Source organism: Tripterygium wilfordii, chromosome 3 (assembly GCF_013401445.1).
Source record: "Tripterygium wilfordii isolate XIE 37 chromosome 3, ASM1340144v1, whole genome shotgun sequence".
NCBI classification, from domain to species: domain Eukaryota; kingdom Viridiplantae; phylum Streptophyta; class Magnoliopsida; order Celastrales; family Celastraceae; genus Tripterygium; species Tripterygium wilfordii.
Window position 1 is genome coordinate 4,421,287 of NC_052234.1, and position 22,813 is coordinate 4,444,099.

At 38.0% G+C, this 22,813-nt stretch overlaps 1 protein-coding gene across 3 annotated transcripts in view; it reads right to left on the reverse strand.

Annotated features, from left to right (window-relative positions):
* Window positions 1-22,813, reverse strand: part of LOC119995183 (sodium/hydrogen exchanger 8-like) — a 39,853-nt gene that overhangs the window by 12,701 nt on the left and 4,339 nt on the right. For 2 of the 3 annotated variants that reach the window (XM_038841602.1, XM_038841601.1), the window contains exons 4-15: window positions 19,448-19,525; window positions 19,193-19,350; window positions 18,897-18,998; window positions 18,702-18,819; window positions 17,658-17,710; window positions 17,518-17,583; window positions 11,266-11,310; window positions 10,046-10,101; window positions 8,726-8,910; window positions 8,194-8,241; window positions 2,457-2,564; window positions 1,903-2,131 (exon numbers count right to left, since the gene is read on the reverse strand). In XM_038841602.1, the coding sequence (XP_038697530.1) occupies window positions 1,903-2,131; window positions 2,457-2,564; window positions 8,194-8,241; window positions 8,726-8,910; window positions 10,046-10,101; window positions 11,266-11,310; window positions 17,518-17,583; window positions 17,658-17,710; window positions 18,702-18,819; window positions 18,897-18,998; window positions 19,193-19,350; window positions 19,448-19,525 (1,246 nt within the window). The remainder of the gene's footprint in view (window positions 1-1,902; window positions 2,132-2,456; window positions 2,565-8,193; window positions 8,242-8,725; window positions 8,911-10,045; window positions 10,102-11,265; window positions 11,311-17,517; window positions 17,584-17,657; window positions 17,711-18,701; window positions 18,820-18,896; window positions 18,999-19,192; window positions 19,351-19,447; window positions 19,526-22,813) is intronic. The other variant, XM_038841603.1, reaches the window with a different exon arrangement.

A 22,813-nucleotide genomic window follows, 5' to 3' on the forward strand; every position in this document is an offset into this window, starting at 1 on the left:
CCAAGATGTGGATTTCCAGCAAGTTTTCGAACTCACATCCCGACAACGGCATGTCTACCAGCCATCATGCGTGAACAGTGCACGCCGCGTGAACAGTGCGCGCCGCGTGAACAGTGCGCGCCTCTGCGATGAGGTCGCTGACCTTCCGCCGGGACTCACTAACCTCCGACGAAGATCTTTGTAAGATGAGGTTTGCTGATCCGACCGTTGTATCAACGTAGATCGAGGAAATGAACAACCAGATCAGATTTTGATGAAGTGGACAACCAGCGCAGATGTCTACCAGGAAAGCTTCGATTCCATGTAACAAAGCAATGAAACTGGATCAGACGTATTCAGATGTATGGGTTGTGATATGAAGCAGAGCATAGCTGCAGAAAGAAGAGCACAGCTGCAGAAAGAAGAGCAGAGTACAGCTGTAGAAGGAATAGCAGAAAGGAGAGAGTTCTCTCGTGTTATCTTATTCCTTATTTACCATACTTCAATATATATACAGAATTACACTTATTACTGTAATTACCATAGTACCCTTTTATACTTCTCATAACACCTTCTATGTCTTAAGTGATAGGCTATTTATGTATTGGTAAACCTAAAGTTTAATAACAGAGAGTGAATAAACATCTATTTTCTTCTCTATTGCTACGCCTCTTCTCTGACAGTTAGTGTGCATCTCTATGTTTTTTATTTCAAATTGGTATTAGAACCAATATCTTTTACACTAGTGTAACAAGATATTAATACATTTGTCTTGTAGTGATCTCAAGCCAAATATCTTAGTCTTCAACAAATTCAATTGTCAATCAAAGAACTGCATGCAGTTGTGAAGCCCCAAGAAGAAGAGTTCAACCACAATTATACATTTCTTCAGTCCAATATGCCTTATCGCAGGAAGGCACTGTTGACAAATGTTTATCCACAAGATCTAAAAAAGGAAAACCTCATAAACATCCTCTTATGAACTAATTTTACTGGACATTTGACATGTATCAGCTCTCAAACATTTTCGTGATCTTTATGAAAGTACTTCGATTTAGTTGCAAAGTAAATCCAAAAGAAGCATCAAAACTTACTGAAATGTGATTCTTCAGCTTCTCTTAAAGTCTCTGTAGCTTCAACACATCAGAAACACCAAAATAACTGAATTTGATGCTTCTTTCTACATGCAATGATATATTCTACCTTGGAATTTCCAAAGAAACTGAAGCAAACAAATTCATACTCCCTTCTTCCAAAACATGCTAAAGTTAACCCAAGGACGGTACAGATTGTTAAAATACTTGTTACCTATCTGGAAAACTACAAAAGAATGTAATCTCTACAAATCTATGCAATTGTTCTAATTACATAACTAGCCCAAAAGAAAAATTTTGCTCATCAGATTGCCTCCAAAACCACTCACACATAGTTCAGCATAGTAAGTATCTCGAAACCAAGCTCCAAATATAAGTGCATTAGGAACTGCCTCAACGTAACATTTTCCCATATCAAGTCATGCTTAAGAAATAAGCTTCTCTCACTAAGAACAAGTATGAATAATAGTAGTGGCTTATAAACTTCTAATTCAAGCTCCACCTGCTTTTCTCATCAAAAGTTGCCTTGTCTTGAAAAGAATATATACCTATTTACATTTCTTATATAATTATTTTGTAATTCAAATGAAATATACTAATATTATATGCTGCCATATGTTTTCCCTTACTGAGCAATGTTCTTAGATCTGCCCCTGACAATACAATATGAACAGTCTCAAACGAAAGAGCTGACAACATTGGTTATTTTCTTTGCCAGAAAATCGATAAGGAAAAGAGAGGAATTTTTTTCCTTGAGAAAGAAACCTGCCAGGGATGGAAGATAAACTGCATAAATAACAAACTGCAGAGTGGCGACAAAATAACATACCATTCAGTAGGCGTATACGTATATCTTTCACATTTGTAGGGTCTAGATTATCATCACTTTCATTTTGAGAATGAGGGTGCACACATCCTTCCAAATTATTTAAGCTAGCAATATATCTTTTAACTGTATGCCAGTCAGCAGGTCCAAGTTCCTCATCCTCACCAAGATCCCCAAAAGCCTCTAATGCTTTGTTTAACATTTCGTACTTTGTATAGTCCAATATTCGCCTCTGATTCAAATGGAAACAAATTTAAGAACTAAAATTTCAAAAAATAAGTTGACATTTAATAAGAAAATAATATTACAAAGACTCAAAATTCAAAGGAAGATACGACATAGTTTGGAACAGAACTACACACACTTGTGTGAATGTAATAGATAAATGGAGTCTAGTTACATAAGCAACACATTGAGTAATATTGTATGAGGGTTACTTATCTAAGGAACACATTGTATATTGGAGCAGCAAAACTTTGACCAACAAAATCATGGCACCATATTCAAGGATCTTGAAGAAAAAAACATTTTTTTTGGGTATCAAGTCGAATCCTCACCTTTGCAGCAGATAGCTTATCCAAATTTAGAATATGTAAAAGAAACTGTGTTGTTGATCCATTCACAAGAAGTGTCAAAAATACTATCCCTCCAGTGAAGAAGACAAACTGCAAAATTAGTTGAGAAAAAACCCATCAATTAAAGGCCAAGAGAGAAACTACTTATTGTTATAATTGTATTGTCCTGTACTTTATGGTTGTATTAAATATTATGTGACCTTATTGTATGGAATATAAAAAGACTGGCTTACATTGTGTAGCAATCACCCAATTCTTATCCTGCTACATCTCTCTCTTCTCTCTATTTTTCTTTCACTTCTCTCTCTCTATTTCTCAACTTCTCAACTCTTATTGATGCAGCGTAGAAGAAGAAAAACACAATAAACAGCAGAAACCAGCAAGATTATAAGGTATAATTGAAGCTGGAACTATAACAGTACCAATTTTAGGTACCAAAAGACCAAGAACTCAGTTCTGGAATTTTAATATACCGTAGAAGCAAAAACTGACTGCTACAGCCCTAAAAAGTCTTTTATAAACCCCCTTTAGTACCCTAGAATGCTAACCATCCATCTAATATAATTATAACAATTCCTAACCATTCAATAATATTAACACATGCTAGTCACATGATTCACTTAACATATAAATATTAAACCTAATATCAAATATAGCTTAGAAAATTAAATGAACACTGTTAACAGAGAGGAAATCGTGTATGTATCTTGTTGAATATGAAAGAAGAATACAAGAGTCTATAGACAAGTCCAACACATGAAAAGACCAAACTACCCTTCTAGACTACAATATACAAATACACATCTCTAACACCCCCCTAAAACTCAAGGTGGGTCAAACACCGAGAGTTTGCCAATGAGAAGCTGATGACGAGAAACAGTGTGAGACTTTGTGAAGAAATCTGCCAACTGTGCAGCAGAATAAGTGAAAGGTAGGGAGAGAACATCTGACAGAAACTGCTCACGAACAAAGTGACAATCAATCTCAATGTGTTTCGTCCGCTCGTGAAAAACAGGATTGCTGGCAATATGAATAGCACTCTTGTTGTCACAATGCATTGGTGTTGGTCCTGAAATATGAACACCCAAGTGACTAAGACGACGGAGATGAACAATCTCCTTAGCTGTAGTGGCCATAGCACGATATTCCGCCTCAGTGCTTGAAAGATACACTACATTCTGTTTCTTGCTGCGCCAAGAAATAAGAGAGTCACCAAGAAACACACAGTAGCCTGTAATAGAGCGACAAGAAGTAGGATCACTTGCCCAATCAGCAATTGAGTAGACTTGAAAAGTGAGGGGCGAAGATGACGATAAAAACAGGGACCGAGTCATAGACCCACTGCGATATCTGAGAATCCGAAGGAGAGCACCATAGTGAACTGAGCTGGGAGCAGACATAAACTGACTTACAATGCTCACAGAATGAGCAATATCCGGACGAGTGATGCATAGATACACGAGCTGACCAACAATCTGCCTGTAACGAGTCGGATCAGGAAGAGGCTGACCATCAGTCGGACGGAGCTTCACATTAAGCTCCAGAGGAGTGTCAACACTGCGAGTATCTGAGAGAGCAGCCCGACTGAGGATGTCGGAGAGATACTTCTGCTGGGACAGCAGAATGCCATGATCAGAACGAGTAATCTCAAGACCAAGAAAATACCTGAGAGATCCAAGATCTTTCATCCGGAACTGAGACTGAAGGTGTCGTTGAAGATACTGAATGGCAGCAGTATCATCACTCGTAATGATCATATCATCCACATACAACAACAGAATCGCCCGCCCCTGAGAGGATGACCGAACAAATAGAGAGTGATCCTGAGAACTCTCAATAAATCCAGCCTGAGTCACCACCTGACGAAACCGCTCAAACCAAGCCCGAGGGGCTTGTTTGAGACCATAGATAGCCCGGCGAAGGCGACAAACATGCTGAGGAGGAGTCCGAAGACCAAGAGGGGGCTGTATGTAGACAATCTCTAAAAGATCACCACTGAGAAAGGCATTCTTCACATCCATCTGAAGAAGAGACCACTGACTAACTGTAGCAACTGCCAATAAAGTGCGAACTGTAGTCATTTGAGCAACTGGAGCAAGTCTCATCATAATCAATACCATGCACCTGAGAGAAACCTCTAGCAACAAGACTAGCCTTATAGCGCTCAATGGACCCATCAGGGCTACTTTTGACCCGGTAAATCCATTTGCAGCCAATAGGCCTAACACCAGCAGGAAGAGGAACCACATCCCAAGTGCTAGTCTCCCTACAAGCCTTAAACTCTTTTGCCATAGCTTGCTGCCACTGAACTGACTGAGATGCCTCACTGTATGAGCTAGGCTCAGACTCCGAATGAATAGCAGTAAGAAAAGCAGTAAACTATGGAGCATAAATAGAAACAGAACTATAGCCATACCTCTCCACAGGGCGTCGCTCGCGCTGAGGATAGCGAGGTGCAGGAGGATCCATACTAGCAGGGGATGTACAGGTGGTCGAGGAGGATGAGGTAGTATCAATACTAGTAGAGGGGGCGTAGTCAAGATCCCGAGTGTAGTGAAGAGGTTAAGGAGTAATAGCAGAGGAAGGAGAAGGAGGATCAAGTGCAGTAGGAATGGGATCAGGTGCAACAAAGGATGAGGAAGATGGAGGATCAGGCTCAGTGGGAGCAGAATCCGAAGGAGAGAAAGAAATGGGAATATCTAGAATGGAGGTAGAGGAAACAGGAGGAGAGGAAGGAGAAATGTCAGGAGTGGGTGAAGGCGGAAGCGTAAGAAAGGTAAGATCCTGAGAGGTCGAGGAGAAATAAGGAACATCCTCAAGAAAGGAGACATGACAAGAGATACGGACGGGCCTAGTTAAGGGATCGTAACAACGATAACCCCTGTGTTCAGCACTGATACCGAGGAGAACACATTTGGCAGAAACAGGGGACAATTTGGAACGTTCAGGAGGAGATAATAGGACAAAACAAGTGCAGCCAAATGTGCGAAGACGAGAGTAGTCAGGTGGGGAGCTGAATAGTCGCTCATGAGGAGAGATACGACCAGGAAGAACTGAAGAGGGAGTAATGTTGATGAGATTGACGAAAGTGAGAACAGCCTCAGCCCAGTAAGAACGAGGCACAGAAGCCGAAATGAGAAGCGCCCGAGTAGTCTCTAGAATGTGTCGATGCTTCCTCTTAGCAACACCATTTTGCTCATGTGTGTGAAGACATGACTGCTGAAAAATGGTACCGTGAGAGGAGAGCAACGCACGCATACTAGAAGACAAGTACTCGAGAGCACAATCAGAGCGGAGCGTCTTGATGCGACGACCGAACTGCGTGAAAATCATAGTGGTAAAGCGCTCATACACAGCGAGAATCTCAGAGCGATGCTGTAAGAGATAGACCCAAGTATAGCGAGTAAAGTCATCAATAAAGGAAACATAATAACGATAACCACAAATAGAAGGGAGAGGTGCAGGGCCCCAAATATCTGAATGTAATAGATCAAAAATATTAGAAGTTTGGGATACACTGGGGGAAAAGGGAAGTGCTGTAGCTTTAACAAGCTTACAACCAAGACAAGGACTCAAAGCAAAAAAAGAACTACGACCGAGAGCTCCAGATAGGGAGAGACTCTTCAGTCGTGACTCAGAAATATAACCTAATCGTCTATGCCAAATCACCCGGCTGGTAGACGGATCCTGCACACGACAAGAAGAGGGTGTGAATAAAACATCATAGCCAAAATCACATATACAACCAACGGAAATAAGATTCATGCTCAACTGAGGAGCATGAAGAACAGATGGTAGAGAGAGATGGCTTGAGGGCTCTGAGGTGGTAGTAATGGAGCCAGCCTGAGAGACTCTCAATGGAGAACCATCAGCAGTGTAAATAGAGGGAATAGGAGGTGCGGGACTACAATCAGTCAATAGTGAGGCATCCGAGGTCATATGATGAGAGACCCCAGAGTCAAAAATCCAAGTACGAGACATACCGATGGCTGAGAAAGCAGAGGATGCAGGAGTGCTACCAGTGCTGGAGGGAGCAGTCATCTGCTCAAGACGCTACTAATACTGCTGAAACTGCTGAATATCAATAGGAGGCATAGCAGGAGCAGGAGAAGGAAGTGCAGGAGTAACAACTGTAGCAATGGAAGTGGAGGCACGGCGGCCACGACCACGAGGTCCAACACGACGCTCGGGGTGAAGCTTCCAACAGTCATCCACAGTATGACCTGGCCGCATGCAATACCAGAGGGTGCCACAGCAAGAACACCAGAGAAACTAGAGGGTGCGGGAGGTGGCCTAACACCACCTAATAGACGAAGATGAGTCTCCTCAGCAACTAACTCTGCGACGGCAGTCTCGAGACTGGGAGGTGGATCACGATGGATAAGCTGACCAACCAGAGGACCAAACTCAAGGCGGAGAGCCATCAGAAACTCATACATGTGACGCATATCCCAAAACGGGCAGTAAGAAGAGAATACTGACGAGCCCCATCGCGCTCAACAAAACGGGTAGTAAGAGATGTCCAAACAACATGAGCAGATCGAGTAACTAGATCAGGTCGGAGAGCCGGGTCGAAAGACTCAATCAGATAACTAGAGACTCAGTTAGTCCGAAGACTCCAAGCAGCTAAAACATCATCAGAACAATCAACAGGTGGACCATCCTTGAGATATGACAAGAGCCCACGGCCAAACAAGGCATTACGAACTGTGGCACTCCAAGTAGGTCAGTCACCTGCGGAGCTAAGCCGGAAATCAGTCGAAGTGGGAAGAAAATCCCGAGGAAGATCAGAGGTGGTCAAACCAACAGCCATCGATTAGGATGAAAGTGTCGGAGCAACAGCCGAAGTCGACAAGCACTGAGTGGCGGAGGAACCAGTCCCCGGCAAGGGGGGAAAATCACTGCCCAGAGTGGTCATAGTCTCAAACTCACAAAGATATACCAAAATACACTAAACCAGGTCACAACAAACAAAAACCAATACCACCGGAGAAGTTAAAGAGTGGCTGAGGTGTACCCAGATCAGTGCTGGTGGTGCGGCACAATGTGAGTGAGGAGCAGAAGGCACGAGGGGTAGAAAGCAGAGATCTGGGCCGAGGAAACTGAGCTGGCAGAGAGGACCAAAAAAAAAACACAGAGCAGAGAGCACCGAAACCTGGAGTGCCGCACAACAGGAATCTCGTCGGGAAAAAAAAACAGAGTGCAGTGGTGCACGCCAGAAGCTGGGCCAAGAGAACTGGTGGCAGAGAGAGCAACGAAACTAGGGCAAAGAACTGGCCGAGAGAGCTGAGAGCAGTGGCACAGGGCGGGGAGCTTGTCGGAGAAGGAGAGTGCAGCGGCACACGGCAGAGAGCTCGCCGGAGAAGAAGAGCGCCGCACGAGAAAAAAAAAATTTGTCGGAAAAAAAACTTAGCTCGATACCATGTTAACAGAGAGGAAATCGTGTATGTATCTTGTTGAATACGAAAGAAGAATACAAGAGTATATAGACAAGTCCGACACATGAAAAGACCAAACTACCCTTCTAGACTACAATATACAAATACACATCTCTAACAAACACTAAATAAAACAATCCAGAAAATTAGTCACTGTTCCGCTACGGTGATGTGAACAGTGCACTATGCTCCTACATCACTTATATTATTCGCTAAAGTTACAATGAGTGATTTTTTTAGATATTTATAACTCTGACAATAGTCATGTTCTGAGAACTTACCAGGGTTCCTGTGTTGGAAAGCAGATGCAAGGAGCTGTCACTAGAGCGCTAAAACAAGAAAAAAGTGAACATATTATAAGAAAATATATTTATAGACATCAAAAGTGGAACATTAAATACATTTAAATCATTTTCATCCTGAGAAGACTTGAAAGGATTTCTCAATAAACAAAATATATACTACAATCGTTGGAAAGGATTTGTCATAAAGTCAACTAAAACCATCAGATTCATGGTCACATCCACAACTTTGTTGACAAAAATATTCCAGATGATGTTGGTTTAAAAGGGAACTAACCTAAAAAAAAAAAAAAAAAAAGCTCTTTCCCTGTAGCCATCCTTGTGCAAAATTCAACGTTAATAAGGAAAATACTCCCTTCGAAACACAAAGACTTCCAGAAGGAAATTGATGGCTTTAAAATGATGAGCCCTTAAAATTTTTAAACGAAAGGAATGCAACACTAATTAATAAGTAACCTTCAGCAAGTAAATCTGGATTAATCAATTTAAGATGGCATATGTGGAGACTTGCCTTGACAGATAATGAAAGTGATAATGCAACAGCCCCTCGAAGACCTGACCACACTAGAATGGTTCCTTCTTTCCAATCCAAACCATAGCCAAAATACCGTAAAAAGGGAAACAATACTGCAACAACAACTAAACGGGATACTTGCACAAATATGTAGAGAAGAATCAGGTAGCCCCATGAATTTCCTGAAACACCACAAGAATGGGTTATTGGAACATCTTAAGAGTTTAAGACATGAGAGAAAAATGACATGATTAGATGATGAATGGCAAGAATTACGGAACAAAACAGTGCAAGCTAAAGTTACAAAGATTTTTATTTTCACTCCATCCAGAGGATTGAGTAAGCAAACCAAATCATATGACCATAATACAGGCCTAAGAAATTTGTTGCAACTGCTTAAACCCTATTAAAAGTAGGTAATCGCATCAACCTTCAAAGAAGATGATTATGCAAGTATGTGTTAAGCATCTAAAATAATAAATGAACTACTCATGAAAGGATCGATATAAAACCAAATTTGAGTGAGAAATCCTTACGTGGTATATGATGTTTAATAGAAAATCCCATTGAAATTACGTTAGTTATATATTGCAAGAAACTACAAATTGACATTGAACTTTTGTTAAATACCATGAAACCTAATTTATGCAATAAGAACTGCCATAGTTTGAAAAGTAATTTATCAACAATCATCTGTACACGTTCAAAGAAAGGAGAACCACAAGCATGTGCAATGATCTAGTTACCAAATTACATATTAGTTATTGCCACCACTTAACACTAATTATTAGCACTCATCTGATGCCCAAGAGACTTATTTGGAAACCATTGCCTGCCTCCACACTGCTGGACCATAACACAAGTAATAAAAAAAAAACCCTTGATGGTATCAGGACAGAATTACTATTCAATCTTATCTCAAAAATATAGTGCCTTCTCTTTCTACGTTCCAAAATTAAAATATTGTTCCAGCCTAACGAAGCCAGTCAAAATCGCTATTTAAATCATAAAATCGTAAGATTAAGGTAACTAAAACTACGAAAATCGCACCCAAATCGTAAGTGAGCTGAAATCGTGCAAACCAGGCAGTAAAATCGTAGATTTTGCTCGATTTGTACGATTTTGAAAAATGGGCATTTGGGTTAGGCCGCCTAACCCAACATATTGAATATGTTCGTGTAGGCAAATTTTAGAATCCATATGCTAGATTATCATAGCAAAAGTATAAAACAAAATAATAGACTAATGGTAAATAGTAATATTCATGCAAATTGAAGGTTCATAACAAAGACAGTTAGACTTGAAAACAATTACTACCATGGTTGTGGAAAACGCCTTCATCACCAAGAACACCTTCCGCTATGACAACACCACTACAAGAACAACAGTCAAGAAAGCAATTTAATGAGTAACTTCATAAGAATGTAGAAATTTACTTGCATTATTCATTGAGTAGAAATACAAGAAAAGTACGCGGAATTTGGAGAACTAAATCAGAATTTTAGTTTTTAGTTCTCAACTTTTTTCCCTTCCCAGAAAAATTTGCTTCTGGAAATTGAAATGTTACGGTGATTTACAATTGAGGAAAGAAAAACTGACAACGATAATAAGGTCATCATTGCTAGATGTTTGTAGCGCAACCCTTTATTAGCCATTAAAGCTCTTGTTCAGATGAGATTAAAGGGTTTTTGCAATCCATCATTTGTAATGACAGAATAATCTCATGACATGATATATGCATAAACTCAATGTAATGGCATGAAGCGCCAGGCATTATTTTGCCATTGATTCGTTTGGCCTTTCTTGGCCTTTAAGAGTTATTTCTAATCTGATGAAAGAGTACTTGCAATTTCCATCAGGGATAAGGGCTCATGTTTTTAAAAGTTATATCGATAAAAGTAATTGTTTTTATTCAGAACTTCAATAATCTGAAAGACATATAGATGTATATGTCTCTCCTTTTCTTGAATCTATCTCTCTTTCTAATCCTGATACTGGCAGGGCTTAAACAATAGAAACTTCACTCGCAATACTACGATTAACAAAAATGACGATGAGAGTTGTTGGCTACACCACTGCCCAAAAAAGATCCAGATATCAAACGAGCCTCGGCAAAAACAAGATTACTCATCTTCAAATTCACTAACGAGCTGCAATTTTCATATGGTTTTTGGTACTTCTGTTCTTCTACAATCTTAACAAGAAATCAAGATCGGTTGATTGTACTTCTATAAAAAAATCATTTAACATGCGAATCATTTTGTACATAAGAATTCTCAGAAAAATATTAAAGCAATTTAATCCATCAATCAGGAAAAAAGAGAAGAAAAAAAATCTATGGGCCCTGAATGAATTTTACAATCTTGCATAGACAAATTCAATAAACAATGCCTTTCGCTTATTGATTGTGACGTGCTGGGAAAAAGAGGTAGACTCTCAATATATAGTAAACTCAAATGGCATGTTTCGGTCTAATACATCACTTCAACACTTTAAGAAATAGATAAAATTTAAGAGTGCTAAACTTTAGCTCTTACCTCAAGATGAAAATTAATGTATTTGCAATGTAAGCAACCATTTCCCTAAATAAAAAGAAAAGGAATATATATAACAGGTCAAAGAGTGGACACTTTCAGGACATAAAACGAAAATAGAATTAGCATATCTGATTTAGTTCAACCAATTTCTTATATTACATATGAGAAGTGCATCAACTACTAGAAGGGAATCTACATTTCTATTATGTTCAAAATGCACACAGCCAGCATTCACATATCTATTATTATTGAACACATAAAACAATATTAATAAAGTTATGTGATCATATCCCATAGTTCAATAGTTTTACACCACAATAAAAGCTAATAAATACGAAGGTGATGCAGACCCAAAGTAGGAAATCCAAAACAGATCATAATGGACAGACAAAAGCTATAAGATTGTCGTTGGCCTAATATAACCTAGGGATGCAGAGAGCTCAAAACTCAAGTTTGTGACCATTCAAAGAAAATAGAATCAACCCTACAATAAGTAAGAGAGGCTTACAATTGTATTCAAAAAACAAAAATCATATTCAATTGTAGCCTTAGAAACCCTAGAATCTTAATCCTTCGTCTTAAATTAATCCTAACCTCCCAACATCAATAAAAGTTACATGCTAGTACATGACTTCTTAAAACATACTATATTAAGCATAAACTAAAATAAAGCAAGAAAATAAAAGCAAACACCAAAAAAAAAAAGCTACGACATTGCTATGCGCTATAGTGAAATGAGCAGCATTGCTATATTTAGATTTAAATAGCTATTTACAAAAGATACAAAAAAATACCTGAAATTCACTTTTGGGTGCGTGTGAATATAACATATATATATAACAAGCTACCCTTGGCAATACAGCTGGTCATAAGCCACGACATAGAAGGGGGCTTTGATAAGTCGGCAGCCAAAGGAAAGTTCAGACAGATTGAATAGTCTCATTTCATCCGATCATTTGAAAAAATACGAGCATGATCGTTGGATATTAATATTGGAGTGATTGGAAGACTTAATTGTTAGCATAATTGTATGATTTAATTATGGCATGATTATAGGAATTGACTTGTTAGGATTACTCTCCATAAATCAAGGAGAAACTTACCAAATTTGTACTTGTATACTTATGGAGAAACTTACTTTGTACTTGTATAAAATAGGGTATTGCCTCTGTAACAAATACAACAGTAACATCATGATATACAAAAGCACTTCCTGTGTACATCTTTCACAGTTTACATGGTATCGGAGCAGTGCCAACCCTAGGTAATCCATGGCGGAAATCACTCACAACAAGGTGGCGACTACTGGCACCAAAATAGAGAACATGGGTACCATGAGTTCAAATGGACTTGATAACTCGTCCTTCCAACTCATAGTTGAGAAGCTCAATGGAAGATACTATCTTGAGTGAGCTCAATCAATCAAACTAGTAATTGACAGCAAGGGGAAGTTAGGTTACCTCACCGACGAAATAAGGAAGCCAGCCTCAACAGATGCCTCTCTGATGATCAGAGAATTCCATGGTGATTGCATGGCTCGGTTACTCCATGAAGCCCTCAATTGGTAAGATGCATTTGTTGCTTCCAATGGCGAAAGATAAATGGCACGTTGTTCGCGAGACATACTCCGATCTGAAAAATTCCTCTCAGATTTTAGAACTTAAGACTCACCTATGGCAACTAAGCAAGGTGACCGAGAAGTCACTGATTATTGGATTGAGATGAAGACTCTTTGGCAAGAACTTGATCTAAGCTACGATGAAGACTAGAGCTCCACCGATAACAACGTGCGATTCAAACGCAAATTGGAGAACGAGAGGTTGTTCGAATTCCTCTCTAGCATAAATCGTGACTTAGACGAGGTGAGAGGACAGATTTTGGGCAAAAAACCTTTCCCGTCCACGGGTGAGGTGTTCTCAAAGGTGCGACGTGAAGCAAACAGGCGCAAAGTGATGATGAAGGAAGGCTCCTCTGTGCAGGGGAGTACTAGACGAGATATTAGCTATCATGACTATTGAAGCATCGAATGGATCGAGCTCAAATCAATTGAGGAAAAATATCTAGTGTGAGAACTGTAAAAAAACCTAGACACACGAGGATACCTGCTGGGAATAACATAGAAAACCACCTGATTGGAAACTAAGGAAAACCAGAACCCGTGGATATCAAGTCTCCACGGATGTCCCAACTGAAAGGAGAATTGAAGCGCACAACAGTGGCCCGTCTAATATTGCCTTTAATCAAGAACAGTGAAGCAGCTCTATAAGATGTTTTCTAATCTTCAAAGATATAGTCAGTCATCCAATAATGTGCCCTCAAGTTCGTTAGCACATGATGTGCTAATTATATACATATAATTATGCACCCTTTTATATGCAATCTTGTATCGTTTATAGTCAATTTGGGATTTATGCTACCTAAAGAATGTATATTTGCACATTACAGGTGTTTAGGAACACATCGGACGAAAAGGAGTCACAGTGGATCGAAGATTGAAGACACATGCAGAAAATGGCAGAGCTGAAGGCCGATCGATTTGACCCTAACTCCAATCGATCGGACCCTTTCAACGAAGGCATAACAGAGAGCAACTCCGATCGATCGGAGGTCAAGCCCGATCGATCGGACCATACCCAAATCGCGACTCTGTAGTTTTCAACTTCTCGAAAACGCCCTAAACTCATGTAGGTCCGACTTAGAACGACACCAATAGGTATTATAAACGACATATGGGTTTAGGGGGTATATATAGGTAGATTTTTAGGGTTTTAGGGATTCCACAACATTCTAGACTCTTGGGGAGAGAAGGAGAGTTTGAAGGCCACCAATGGAGCTTGGAGAAGAAGAGGGTTCACAATGGGGTTTTCTCTCTCCTCTTTTTTTTTTTTGAATAGAAAAATTTATTCAAACACCAAAGGGGTGCAACCCACAACTACAACAAGGACGAGTAGTTAATAAGATCAAAAACATTTCTAGGGAAAGACAGACTCCAGAATTTTAGACAAGCAAACCAATTTACAATAAACAAGTCTAGGGAGGATTCCTTATTTTCGAAGATTCTGTTGTTCCTTTCTTTCCAAATCAGCCACATAACTGACATAGGAATGAGTTGAAAGAAATTCTTTTGGTGCTTGTCTTTTCCAATAGAAGCCCACGCAAGTAGCTCTTTTTCTACAGTATTGTGAGAGACCCACCATAGCCCCAACATCTTCCAAACATTTTCCCAGACCTTTCTGAACCAGTGGCATCGCAGGAACAGGTGATTAATAGACTCCGAATCTGCTTTACACAAATAGCATCTATTCACAAGAGAGAAGCCCCTCCTTTGCAGTTTGTCTTGAGTTAAGATTCTCTGCCAAACAACCTCCCAGCTAAAGAAGATAACTCTAGGAGGAGCCTTAGACTTCCATAACCAGAGCCATGGGAAACGATTGTTACCAAGGTGCATGTGGTCCTTTAGAAGCTCTTTATAAAAGGAGCTCACCGTGAACAACTCACTGTTTTCCAACTTCCAGCAGATTTTGTCTTCTTTAGTGGGATAGGTTTTTGCACCATAAACCAACTGCCAGAACCTAGTAAACATTTCCACTTCCCAATCTTGGGCCTCACGAGTAAAGGTGATGTTCCAAGAAGTATCTCTATCATGAGTTTGAAGCAACTGTAAGATGGAGGCCCCCTTTTGTGTAGCTAGACAGTGAAGATTCGGGAACAAATCCTTTAAAGAAGTGTCTCCAATCCAGACGTCATTCCAGAAGCTTATAGAGTTTCCTTTACCAGCTTGATAATAAGTCAAAGCAAGCCAGACCTCCCAACCCTTTCTAATGAATTTCCACAAGCTGCATCCATGAGGGTCTCTACTCTGCTTAGTACACCAACCACTATGTTCAGTGCTATACTTACAAGCGATGAATGGCTAGATTTCTTTACTAGGGTCCTAATGTAACAAAACCTTGAAGATTCAATAAACTTAGTTTATTTATTTCTTGATTTCTCTCTCTTATTGATTGTCTATGAGTGTACTTAATGCTTTTGGATGCTTGATCACCATCTAGATTATTTGTTGCTTAGATTGAAACCGGAAGGAGATTTCTAAGGTTTGCCTCAAGCCATAGATGACATAAGGTGCATGAACCATAGAAATATAGGGGCGTGACCTATGCAATCGCTAAATGGTTAATCCATAAATCTTAATGGGTCTTTGTCTTTTCAATCCGATTGTTACACATAACAGGGATTAGAGATAGAGATACTTTCGATGTGACTAGACATAGAGCATTGGGTAGGTTAGGGAGACCGATTGTCATTATTGAGAGATGAATTAGGGATTCAGGGATCAAGGGAGTTGAATTGGATAGGTGACCCTAGTGTTTTCCATCCTTGATTACATTTGTGTTTGGACTTGTGCTTTCTTAATTGCTCTTTTACTACTTGATTTGGTTTAGTTAAAAAAATCAAAACCAACCACAAATCCTTTTCCCCAATGTACATACTTGTTGTTTGCTTTGACATTGATTTTAATTGCCAACATATCATCGTGGAAACGATAATTTACTCATCATCTTATTACTTGTGCGATTTGTGCGCTTGCAATTAAATTCATATTAAGTTTTTTACGCAATTGCCGGGGATCGAACCCGGGTCACCCGCGTGACAAGCGGGAATACTCACCACTATACTACAATGAACTATACTCTCAAAAGTAATTTTCTAAAGGCTTTAAGTATCACCTCCCGAACTAGAAATGCTTGTACTATTGATTCCGGTGCATCCAATCATAGAACTGGTACTTATCATATTTTTTCTACACTCACCTTGTGCTGACAATATCAAAGTTAAACACTCTCACCTGTTATAGGAAAAGGGAGTATCCACATCTCTTATCTGTAATCTCATAGTCTGTTCTCTATGTTCCAAACTTGTCCGCAATTTATTATCAGTTAGCCAATTAACAAAAGATTCCAATTGTTCTATTAATTTTCTTCCTTCTCCATTCAGGCTTTTGCCTGTCTCCGTCACTGAAGAGCTTGTATAGCCCGCGACAATTCTTCAATCTTACGTCTCATCTCAGCCATCTCCTTTTGTTGAAGCAATTTTCTTCTTGGATCGTGAACTCTACCATGTCCCACCATGGTTTAAAGTTCAAACCTTTGGGCTCTTTGATACCAATTTGATGTAGTGAAAATTAGATACAACAATAAGGAATAACAAAATATGGATTTGAACAAATGGATTAGACGGAGGGACGATAGAATCGACTGAATGGAGTCTCTAGGGATGAAAGAAAATTGTTTAGGACTGTTAAGGCATGTACAAAAGTAAGATGTCAGTGCTCAAAAAAAGAAAGTTAAGAAGAATTGAATAGAAAATGCTTCAAAAATACTGATACCAAAACAAGACATAAATGGAAGTACTGAAAAAAAATACACAGATGATATATGATAAGCACAATGAATAACTTTACATTGGAATAAACAGCAATGGAGAATCCATAGAGCAGATGCCAATTAACTTTTCTTTGTATTCATGCAGCCGAACTAAAAATGCTTGAGAGAATATGCCCGTTGTTTACTGATGACTTATCCAAATCTTAAAAAAACGCATATCGAAAACAGTGTATGGTTTACAGATTTGTTTGTAATTTTCACCATAGTTATTTTGTTCTTTTTGTCCGTTCAAACAATAAGAAAAAAAATTTCCATGATTTCTAGTATACTATTTTGACCCCTCTAAAGGTGATAACGTCAAAATCACTTAATCCTTGAGTTAAAAGCTATAAAGCATGGTGCTGGTGGACAGGACAGGACAGGACAAAAAGAAAAGGAGTCAAGGGAAAGTCAAGATGTTTACAGAGTTAGGATATGCTAAATTGGGTATAAGCTATTAAATACAATAGTATATTCCAGCCAATTATGTTATGATGTTCAATATTTCTAAAACAATACAAGAAAAAAGTTCTTGAAATTATATAATTTGATTCCGTCTGTTCATAGTTTAAGCCTTTATAGACAATCATGCTTTTTTTTTTCTTTTGAATGTTACAAGTTTAGGTTGTAGGATGTGATTGTACAGGTATCTTCTTTACCCTATAATACGCAGTTTTTTCCTTGATTAATTGCTGATCAACCAGTGCATAATGGTGAAGATTGTTTGAACATTTAGAGCACAAATTCCTATCCTTGTCATATCCCACAATGTAATAGCACTTGCTTATCACATGGATGCTTCAGTTCTAGTTAGAGGCACAGAGCATACCAGAAGTGATGCAAGCTCTGTTGACTTTGACCCTTGAAAGATGTCCTCGCAACTGTGGCATAAAACCTGTTAAGATATTCTAACATGTGAGATAACCTTTGCTCAAGTAGCAAAGAAAGACAAAAAATTAATTTGCTTACATTCCTAATGTCATTACTGCCAACACACCAGAAACATCAGCAGCCTCTTGAGCCTAGCACATAGAAGACACGGAGAAGATAGTAAATTTCTTAATCTACAAAAGACAAATAGATTCTCCAAAATGTTCTAAATAAACAAAATAATAGCAGCACATTACTATTTTAAGCTGCATTTTGGTACAGCATCAAGTATGACATCCTTCCCATGTCAAACTCCTTGGATGAAAGATTTTCACAAAAGGGCTATTAAAATATCCCCCAACCTTTCTCTTCTAAACAATATGTTGGGTTGAATGGAAAAATAACTAATCTTAGCATGTTATCGGATCGAGAGGTCTCGGGTTCTTAGCTTCCACAATTTTGACCACCTTTTGTTGTCGCCACAAATAAGGCCTTGTGTGAGAGTAGTCTTAGTATCGGGTCTCATTTGTTGTGCAAGTGTTGGGCTATCAGATTGTCCAGCCCACACATGAGGGGAGAGTGCTAGAATATGTATAGATGATGTGAAATGCCCAAACCTAACAAATTAACTTATTGGGTTGAACAACAAAGTAACTAATCTTAACAATAACAAATAAAGGGAATAATAGGAGGTATTTCTTAATCTCTGGAAGTTGTACCCCACTGAATCAGAAAAGAGTTAAGAAATTCATTTGCGTATAACTCAAACAAACTAGACCTGTATCCTACAAGCACATATCAAAAATAGAAATAAACAAAGAGGTTCATTGCTAACCAAGAATAAAAGGTTGAGAAAAGCATTTAAAGCCGAATAACACATGAAAGGAGGACAAACAGAAAAGTAAAGAAAAAACCAAAACAAAAACCAGCCATAAAGAGGGAGGGTTAGAAGCATGAAGACAGCAATAAAATTAGGACGCTAAACCCAGACATGCATCAACTTTACCTTTCCTTTGAAAATCAACTAAAAAGTAAAAACCTTGGATGATGGATTACTTGGTGTGTTAGACCAATTTGAAATTTCTTGGACTTGCTAAATTAATAAATCTATACATAGATCTTGCAAGTTGGCCAGGAACATACAGTATAATAAGCAACGTAGCTCACGGCAAATGTCAGCGCAATCTCAATCACCGTGTCATTGAAGATGAATCCAAGCCACAAAACAGAAGCAATTCCAAAAGCAATACCAATGCCTACACTGGACCAAGGAAAGAAACCATAACCCTCATAAACTTATTTTCCAACATTGTTCAAAATAGTACATAGGATACATACGCTCCAAGGGAGACTTGTGTCAGAAACTTGAGTACAGCACCCCAGTTAAAGTTCTCTCCAAGGACCATTCTAAAGAATAGCTGATAGACCACAATTGCTGTCCTGGATATAGAAATTATGAGGACTCAGAAGTCAGAAAAGACCTGATGTAAATGAAATAATAGAAAATCCATCTAGCTTAGCCTAGAACAAAAGAAGTTTTCAAGTAAAGCAACTCCCCAATTTGAATACCAAGATAAAGTTCTCTACCGACAGTTCATTGAAGGAAATAAAGGAAGAACAAGAAATCTAGTTACCCATCATTCATCAAGGATTCTCCTTCAATTATTGTACTTAGCTTTTTGCTTGCACCAAGCTCTTTCAACATAGCAACAACAGCCACAGGATCAGTAGCACTTAGTAGTCCCCCAAGCAAAAGTGATGTTTTCCAGTCCCAGTTATAGGGAAAGATGAGCTGCAGAATGATTGAAGAAGCACTTACATTACACTCGTACATACAAACAATACGTACACAGAGATAAACATAGGTCAACCAATAGATTGCATGGTACCTTTAAAGCAGATCCAAGACAAAATGTTGAAATAATAACTCCAGGCCCAGCAAGTAGAAGCATTTGTGGCATACATCTCTGTACAGAAAAAGGTAAAAGTCACGGGTTCACTTGAAGCTCTGAAAACTATACTATTTAGCACTTAAAACCAAATAAATCTGCCGATGGAAACAAATAGAGGAGAAACATCCAACAACCTTTATTTCCCAAGGACATAAACAATTCAATTACAAAGGAATTAAAACAAAAAACTGAATCAAAAAAAATACAAGTAAATGTGAACATTCATATAACATACAAACAAAGTACGAAAGAAAGGGATGGAGGGAAGCCATGTGTATTTGCTAGAGTCGAAATTTAAAATGTAGTAAGGTCTCCAGCCCCAGTTACTAGCAGTTGTAGCCTATAGCTCTTGTATACATAAATACGTTAATCTTATACTTAGGATGCCAAGTGATAGAGGAGCAAAAGCAAATACTAAGGGTGCATTTGGTGCACCATATTCAGTAGCATATAGGCTAATGGTGCACCAAACAACAATTTTGACACACAAATTTCTAGACAATTTTGGGACAATAAAGCAACCATTTCAAAATTGTTCTCACGAGGACAATTTTGGGACAATTCCATATTTCATGACCAATATGTCCATGTCTTATTAATGGAACACCGAAATTAACACCGTCTTATTTAATTTCAAATATTAGTAAAATTTTACTTTATTGTCTAATTAAGTAAAATTATGAACTAGTCTAATTACTTTGTTTAATATTTACTATCTACTTTATCGTCTAATTAAGTAAAATTATTTATCTTTATTATCTAAATTGTTTGTTATTTGTTTCACTATTTCTTTGCATTTCTTACAACTAAAATGCATAATACCCCTACACGTAATTTCTCGCAACATATATGCTACTAACAAAAGTTGAACCAAACAATACCAACATTTCAGACAGCATATATTCTACCATTTTTACCAACGTATATACTACCACCATATATTCTATTTCTAGCATATATGCTATTGAAGAAATTGTCAGCCAAACGGACCCTAAGACTAATAATAATTATTATTATAAGGACTGTAATATATTAGGGTAGAGTATGATCACAGTTAAGTAACTATTGCAATTTTTCTCAATTAGGCTTTCTTATTTTATTGTATGGCCGTTGGGTTTATTTTATTTTGCCCAATTCAGTTTTCCGATATGGCATAGACAGAAGCGATTAAAATAAAGACATGGTCACTATAGGATAAATGAACGCCATAATTTTAGATTGGACTGCATAAGTATGGATGGAAGTGATAGAAAAATAAGACACCATTATGGTTGGTAGTGACAGGATAAATGGACAGCATAATTTTAGTGGGAAGTGCAGTTTTGGACTGGAATGATTAGAGAGAATTCATGTAGTGGATTAAGAATAAAATTTCTCTGATGGATTAGTGTATCTGACACCATTATGGTTGGGAAAAAGACTTTGACAATGATGATGAATATATGAGACTTTACATTAAGATTGAATGATTTATAAAGAACAACAATCAATTTGCTATCAGGAATTTCATTTATAAAAGGAACTGCTATCGATATAATCGACTTGGTTTTTGGTACTTCGCCAAATTAATATAATTTTCCTCTATTAAGCCCATCTGCATAGCCAGGAAGGGTAATCCCCTTATTCTGCATTCAAAATGTTTGCTCTCTTTTTTTTCATATTCATCTCTCAAAATCTCTATTTTCATTTAATTTTTTCTGAAAGGATTTGCATTATAAAGCCAAACAAGCAAATGAATGATTATGCTTAGGTAAATATTTCTCGAGCATTTTTTTCACATACTTGCATTTGGCATTGTCCACTCAAATGGTATGAACATACAGATCCAGATGAATATAAAAAAAATTTCAAACCATATGGACCCTTATCATATACCTCAAACTTTATAATCGCTTTCAACTAGAACTTACGCATCAAAGCTTGAAATAGTTATAGACTGCCCAAAGATATAAATAAAAAGATATAACTTCGGAGTTATTTCCTTTAAATTATACGTTCATGCAGGAAATATCTTTCCGATTCAAAAAGATAGATTTCCTTTAAGAAAGTATCTGCCTAGTTTTCTGCTCCAACACCATGACCATATACCTTTTTACCACAACAGCAGCCTGACTAACTCAGAAATACTTTTTAGCTACCAGTCCTGTAATGATCTTATAAAAACTAGATTCCATAATGCAACTCCTACTGAAACCTTAACTTACTCTTTATCTTAAAGCCCTACTATAACTAGAAAACACTTCTCTTTTCATATTTCTAATATTTATTTTCAAGTTTTTTCCACAAAAATTTAGTAAGATAATCTGCCTTTCTCCACTTACTTATGACCACTATAAGAAAAGACCAGGAAACCATCATTTAGCACACAAAAGTCACTGTGAAAATCTTCTGCATCTGCATCTAGAATCTTATACTTGCATGTCAAGACCTTTAGATTCAATTAGTGTTTTCAAATGCGAAAACGTAAGGCGATGCGTTATCGGCTCTACAAGGAAAGGCGTAAGTATCGATGCGTTGAGGCGTAATTTTTTCGGAAAATTATTTTTTATATTAAAAATATGTAAATATCATATATTTATTAAAAAAATATGTAAATATCATATATTTTTATTTTCATTAAAAATAATTCTATATGTGAATTATATGCATATTCATGTAAAAAAAATCTAAGGTACTAAAATGGTCTTGATTGATTAATTTCTCTCCAAAATGGAGACATTAGCCTTTGTACTGTGATACAAAAATGAATAAACAAATATGAGTTCAAAGTCAAACAACAACATATGAACTGTATCGTTTTAAATTTTAACAAGAAGACATGTGGGCTAGTAATAAGAGAAGCCCAATTGAATAACATGCAAGAAAGGAAGCCCAAGGCAAGACATTTTCCTTCAGATAACACAACAAGGCTCCTAGCAAATAATGCCCTAAGCCCACTGAAGGAGAAGAAGATCCCAGAGAGATCGTGAAATCAAATCACAACTTGCAGGCTCCAAGCAAATAATGTCCTTCAGCTTGCAAGTGGCAACGTGGCTCCAAGTGAATCAATCTTGCTATCGTCGGGGATTACTTGCAATGGTCAGTCGTAGCTCGCAGCTCGGAGGTGGCAGATCGCAGTTGCAGTTGCAAAGATGATAAATGGGGTCAGAGGTCACAGTCTATTTCGATTTTTGATTCACTGCAGTTCATGGGTTTCGACTTACGACCTAACCTAACTTCTGGATTTTTTTTGTTCCCAAAACCAGGCAAAACGATGTAGCATATTCATAAACCTGTGAAGCGTACGTTGAACCACGCTTCAAC